At 43.2% G+C, this 7,112-nt stretch overlaps 1 protein-coding gene across 1 annotated transcript in view; it reads right to left on the bottom strand.

The window, feature by feature from the left end:
- T265_11195 (hypothetical protein) overlaps positions 1-3,585 on the bottom strand; it is a gene marked incomplete at both ends in the record, with an annotated part of 33,126 nt that extends 29,541 nt beyond the window's left edge. Inside the window, one exon of the mRNA XM_009177790.1 lies at positions 3,523-3,585. Within this exon, the coding sequence (XP_009176054.1) occupies positions 3,523-3,585 (63 nt within the window). The remainder of the gene's footprint in view (positions 1-3,522) is intronic.
- Positions 3,586-7,112: the final 3,527 nt, after the last annotated feature.

The following is a 7,112-nucleotide window of genomic DNA, read 5'->3' on the forward strand; positions in this document are numbered from 1 at the left end:
TTTCCCAGTGGAGCGTTCTGTCAGTTCGAAAAATTTTCAGTTGACAAGTGAGTATTACATCCAAAGTAACACCTGCGCAACAAATTGGACTTTCGTTGTTGGGCGCGCTTCAAGTGTTAATGCCAAACCTCTTCAGCTCGCACACCTAAACTGAAGCGCACCCAAAATGCTCCCAAACCAGAACATGTGTGTGAACTTCTGGTTTCATATTTTTTGATTGGAACATAGCAGCTATCTGTTGATCGTGATGATGCGCCCAGCTGGATGGGACTCAGTCAGGGACAGGAACCACTCGTTATAAACAAAATATCCAAAATATATAAATTACAAGAGATCTGCGTTTTTTTCTGTCAAAATCGCAGGATGGTTACACTGCCATGAGCACTGCAATCTGAGAAAATTTTCACCTAGGTGTGTACATTCCGTTTATAGATTTTCTACGAAAATTATTTACGACATGCCGGCCATATTTACATATTCGCATAAATCCATTCCAAAATATAATATAGAAGATCTCATTGGAACTGGATCTCCGATTGTAGAATTCGCAAAACCACGAAGCGTACAAATGAAAACATGACCATGAGTACCGTGGTAGCAAAAATGATTTACAACGGACCATTTACCAAGATATCCGAGGCGTCCGACAAGGAAATTTCAAAGCAGACAAAAAGTAGTTTCATACGCATTTCAGTATATCTGGCGAGGAATTTTCACGGAGGATTGAGGAAAAAGCGGATGAACCGATTGTTCAGCAATAACTCGACACTTTCGCCAAGGACTTAGTACAGTACTCGCAGGGGATTTCAACTTTGTGGTTCATGCTTTTAAAGCATCGGAAATAAAGCAAGTTTAGTAGACCTTCAGAAGAACAAAAGTGACTTACACAATGGAGCGTACTCGGAAAGCAGGTAGCCCAAGCTGACAACTGAAAAAGTATGAAGTAAGTGAGCATATCAAATACAGCTATATTCCTGTGTTAATGTCGTTCTTCACTGAAGTCCTTAACTGTTAGCGGCTTTCCGTGAATTCACCAAACGATCAATTTGATACTTCGGTTAATTTCACATTGTCAATTTCAACCCAAATGTAACTGTATGGTGAGTCTTAGGTAGATAGATATTTGGCGTTTAAAATCCTAAAACCAACCGCCACCAATACGGGCATGCTCAGGTACATCTGCTTGAATTTCCCAGAAAACTCGGAAGGGTCTGATCACCTGTCACTGAACGTTTGCGCCATCTAAACACGAAGATGCGTGTGGCCTCTAAAATGGTAGAAAGCTCAGAATTTCAGCTGTACTCAGATATGAGCAAATGGAAAGACTAATTAAATCAATCGTCATGCGGGGTTGGAAAGACGTTTTTGGATAGAACGTGGATTGAGCTCATTATCGCTTTTGGGTCCAGGTCAAATGAACTATAAGTAGCACGAAGCTAATCTAACTTTTTAATGTCACTGACAAAAATGTAATCGCGTGTTGCTAAGCCCTCAGAGTCTCTGGAGTGTGGGACGATACTTTTGATAAGTACTGAGGATATCTGAGTTGGGTATGGTCCCGGTACGCTCGCGAGCTTGTCACTCCAAACACCTCAAGAATGTTGAACTCTAGTCAAATTCTACCGCAGAGAGTTTCCGGTGTTCTCACAGTTGGTCCCCTCAGCTAGCAAGAAGAAGCAATCACGAAATAAAGTGAATAAAAGACACCCCTACGTATATCCGAATACGCACTACGCAACTCATGCGCATTTCGCTGTAAAACACGCAGCTTGGTGGCGAATTTCGAGGACCGTTTAATTTTCGATATCAAGAGCCAACTCACGATGATTTTCGGCCGTCACATAACTAGCTATATAAAACAGCGTCAAAGACAATCCGCTGATACTCATCGAAAGGGGATTTCGACGTGTGTCTGACTAACTCGACCAGCTCTCGTTGTGTGTTTTATAAGTTTTCTTATGGTTGAGTGAAGGCCTGTTAGCTGAGTTCATCGATCTAGTTCATGAATATCACGGTGTCTGGATGAATAAAGCCATACACGCCTCATTAACCAATTGGCTTCGAGAAACCCTTTCCTGTGTGGTGTGCTTTTCAAGTTTGAGAGCGGATGAATTTGTAGGACAGATGCTTTGGAGAAAACTACTCAGGCGCTCGAAACCGCATGATTTTGTCTTCAGAATGCTAATATCCAGGATTGGATGATCTATCCTTCAGGGGCAATTCTCGTCAGAAACACAGTATTAGGGTGACCAGAATCCACGCTGTATGTCTGTGGACATAGAGAACACGTGTGACAGTCACGTGATGGATAATCTGGGAATTTCTGACATTCTGATGCACCCAGAGGACAATGAGGGACCAGAGAACGCAGGTGTTTCTGAACTTGTTTCGCAATTTCCTCTATTCACCAGTGGAGGAAATTACTATCTTATAACCATTTTAAATGTGTGTTTGCTTACCCAACACCATACGAGAATGCTGGAAGTTCTTCCATTTTGTCCCACCAACCCGAAATCAATTCATCAAATAAAGTGCACTGGGCTCAAAATTCAAGTAAATCCCTCTGGATTTGAAATAGTTAATAAAGTCCTAGAAACATTTGAATCTAACTCGTAAACATTAGACGCAAAACGAACTCTAAATCTACGCCTGTTTTAATGCGCAATGCAGCAACTGAAGAGATCAGAACGTACATGTGAAAGCGCGTGCAGCATTCCGGTGCCCAACAGCCATACCACAGACTGTGCCCAATCCTAGATAGGGAGGTCAGGTTCAAACCCAGGACTTTCCGGTCAATAAAGTCGCACTCTAACCATTGAACCGTCTTGAAGGACCGTGAGTAACCGGTACCTCTCAAGTCAGTCATGGAGCACAAGAGGAATGCTATTCTTTCGAATAAGTTTTATGGTATGAGAATTTCCAAGAATTCCCAAAACCATGCACTCTGAGAGCAACGTGACTCGAGTGCATTTGGTGTGATTCAAAGGAAGGTTCATAATTTGATGCAGCTGGTCGACAGTGATCAATGAGCTGGAACATTCATTTGAGCGATAGGGAAGCTCCGGATAGCGCATCGTGTTTAGTCTTTTGATTTAGCCAGTCCTCAACGCTTGAATGAGAGTGCATTCTACTGAGTTCATTCCTCGAGACCGTCCTGGATTAAAGCATTGCTAAATTGTCCGTGTCAGGTTTCCATATGTCACCCCCAATTTGATGCGGTTGACAAAGAATGCCTCATATTCCAGTTGGAACGATTTTTAACACGTCATGTAGTTCCTAATGCGTCTCGCATTCACGAATGTTTCGACCGACCAGCCTGTAGTAATGTTTGGAAAGAAAGCGTACGTAGCTCAGTACTCGAGGAGTTCCGTTCAAAGTGTAGCACAAATTTAGAAAGTATGATGAAATACTTAAAATTTTGTGAAACCAATCAGTTTCACAAAGTTCAACGCCTTTGAGGGGAAATATAAACCTGAAAAAAAATAAAACCTGAAGGCAGAAGGTGCAACCAATCGGACTTACCGTTCCTGCCCCATCGGCAATTTTGTGTCCAGCTGCCAGTTCCCAATGGCGATTGAACCACATTGACTGCTTGCAACACTAATCCCTGCTCTAGCGTACTCACTTCTTTCGCCTATGTTTTAAGGATTCTCTGCGGGAGCGTCAAGCGCTCCCCCATGACCCCAGCACACACAAACTAGGTGTGTCCCGGTCGTCAGATCTCGCTTGATGCAATATATTTTGAACGCACGTGTATTCCTGACTGCCATTTCTTTTGGTTCCCTATGCAAACCTCGATTGACCAGTATCGGAGGTTAAAATTAATCGTTTTGAGACCGACAATGTTGTCGGAGGTTACGATACCATTTTCAGCAGCTATTTGGAGAACTGCTGATTGGAAGTCGGTTGCTCATACGAAGAGGTAAATTCGAGAGAATGGCGCTCAGTTGGTCATTTATGTATCGCCGACTTTGGCAATTACCTTGCGCGCCTATTGCCACTAATCGTGAGATATCTTGGGTGTACGGTTGAGTGTGTCCAAAACGCGCACATAAAAATAGAAACATATGTAAAGGGCATTTTGTTCAAGATTTTCAATGAGCTAGGTTTCATCTACTGGTCAGGCATTCAGAAAATAATGGGCAATCCCGCCAGCATGAAGAAAAGTCGATCAGATTTAAAGAGAAAGTTGCCTGTCCGATGTGCATGGAGCCATTTCATCAATTTATTTCTTATTTAAAGGTCAACGCATTTTATCGTTGTAGTGCATATTTTCAAACGTTCAACACAAACTTCAAATAACAGCGCACAAGATGCCATGTCGCCTGCAGGGTTGGTGACCATGCCGTCCTTATGTGGTTCCCAGATTCCGATCAAAACTTGATTCTCCACAATATGCACATTGTTGATGCGTTTCCTTCCGGTTTCCCGATCGCTGTGCTGAAATCAATGTTCGAAGTTGGAAAATGCTTCCTGCAATCAGGCCTAGGATCCCCCTGTTTCTCTAATCCTTGTGCCAGTTTTCTTGATGTTGTGGCAAGCACATTGCCGCTACTAGAAACCATGTCCACTGCTGAACGATGTCCGCAATGTCCAAAGTGGACATCGGCATATCTAGCGCGCAGTTCGTGGTGTCGCTTGGCAGCCGACAGGTTAGGAAATCCTTTGCTGCATATTCACCAGTTGTGATGTCCTCACTGATATGTTTGCCTTGTCGGGTCGTTCACTCGATCTGCGCTGGCACAGTCGTTGGCGCTCTGTTTGCTGATTGGCTAGCGTGAAAATCTCCTGGTTAAATATATGAGTTAAGAACTCTTGCTCACCTGTCTCGTCGTTTCTGTGAACCCGTGATCACGGCGAGAGAGGTTCGAATTCACAGCCACTTGATTAGTATTGAACGCTAAACCGTTTGACTGCGTGATGGATTGGTTCCTCACTAACTCCTTGAGTGACGTAAACTCACCTTCAACACATAGGTGACTTGTGATTTATTCCCCGTTGGGGCGGATCCGAAACTGCTATATAGATGGGAGTGTTAGCGTTGTGGAAGTTGTGGAGATTGCGGAGGTCACTCATTAAATCACGCCTCACAAACAATAAAAACCTCGTGAGAACTCATGTTCCACTTTAACCCTAGCCGTCAACGGGTACAATCCCCATTGTCATCGATTTTTGTTTCCGCGGCTACCGCTTGCGCAACGCATCAGGCTTATGAACCGCTAATTAGCACAGTGTGGTTGGACGAGTACCGCCTGTTGTTTTTGTTTTGCCAGATAATTAATGAGGTACTGAAATCCGAATATTTATGTGTCAGGTAATGATCACATTTTAGAAACCTAATTAACAAGAGCGTCTGTTGTATGAGGGCCACCTCCGTTATATTTCTCTTAAAAATCTGGAAACGGTAACGACAACCGTAAAAGTAACAGTAATCAGTTGTTCAAAGTTCGATATTACAGTCATCCGGTTCTTTATATCTTGTGTCAATAATTGTTAGTCTGATTTAAACAACATTTCTCTCTCGCGAAGGGCTAGAAATACAAGGCCAATGACTGGATTTGACGAAACCTGCGTTTGTGAGCAACCGCTGCCTCCTTCCGAGCGGTAATTTCTAGATTCGATTTATTGAAACGCCTCCAGTGTAGAATAAAATACACCAAGTTAATGCTTGTACCATACAGGACGACAAAAAATGGTAAGAAAAATTTTGCTCGAACGTATCCAGTGAAAATGACGTGCTATGAAACATAATTGAACTGATAGTGTGTCTGGATTAATAGAGAAAACGAGGTACTACCATCCGTGTATAGTAGACCACGCAGCGCCGCTGTTTCTGGACGCACCGCTGTAAAGCCTCATAGCAGAAATTGTCAATGAATGTGCGCGGCCGAATCGGAAAAACAAGCTGACAGAAACTCCGGTGTCCGAAAGACTGGGCAGATAACACTTTCGTCAATATTACGCCATTTGTTCGGTTGACTCATTGAAAAAGTTACGAAACCGGAAATAAGCATTGTTCAATTTTTTTTAAAATTTGGGATTGAGACAACATATGTGCAATGAAACGCGGTCGTACGATGGTCAGTAATTCGGGCTGGTCGGTTGCCGAAATTGTGGACGCGATAAATGTATGATCTAAAATCTTTCCCACTAGGATTGTAGGAAAATCCCAGTTGAGAATAGAAACACGACTTGGTTTAGGTTTCCTTTGCAACCAAAAAAACGGAAACCATTCCAGTCGGGACGATAAAAAGTCTACACAATGTGACACTCAGCGTGTATTTATTCTTCTGTAGGTCACGTTTCATCAATTCGGCGTTGGTTAGTGAGTCGGGGCGTTTGCATCTTTGTTGTGGATATTTTTTACATGTTCCTCAAGCCCATTCTGTCGACAGCACGTCTTGCCACATTGCTCATGAGTGTATGGAACTTGCGTTTCGTGCTGTGTTCTTATATGGCGATCCAAATTCCATTTTCGGGAGAATTCCGCCCCTCATTCCTTGCATCGTCGATGTTTTTCCTTCCAGTGAACGCACCGATGGTGCTGAAACAGAAAGCTCCAAGTTGCAATGCACCTTCCGCATTCGGAACATGTGTTTCAATTTCCGTGTGACTCTTTCGCCCGTTTGCTGGATGTACTTCCTCGTCTGTGAAATCCAAAAATATCGTACCTCTTTATATTTTCCCTTGTATACCGCTTGCTCTTGAACGATATTTTGTACACACCGCAGTAAAAGTCGAAAGTTCCAGCGTGCGTCGCTGTTTGGTGCGTCCTAGCCTCGAACAACAAAGCGAATCATTCCCGGTGTAATAAACACGCATAAGGTTCTTCCTGGTCTGCTCGTTTTTCGGATCATCCGGCTGAACTATGAGGGAACATTTGTTCCCCGTTCCCTTTGTTGGCTGTACTTTGTTTTCGACTGCTGCTTAAAATTGAAAGAGGTGAAGAAATCGATATCAGTTTCAATAAATTTGTATAACTGGCCTATGCTGTCTTTAAACGCAAGAGTGCAAACAGCATTGGAAAGGGACCTTGGAAAGTTCAATCGAGCCCTTGTCTTGTGAGTGCACTTTCTCAGTGCCAAAAACTCGGGAAGCACTTCACAACTATT

This window comes from Opisthorchis viverrini, assembly GCF_000715545.1.
Source record: "Opisthorchis viverrini unplaced genomic scaffold opera_v5_461, whole genome shotgun sequence".
NCBI lineage: Eukaryota > Metazoa > Platyhelminthes > Trematoda > Opisthorchiida > Opisthorchiidae > Opisthorchis > Opisthorchis viverrini.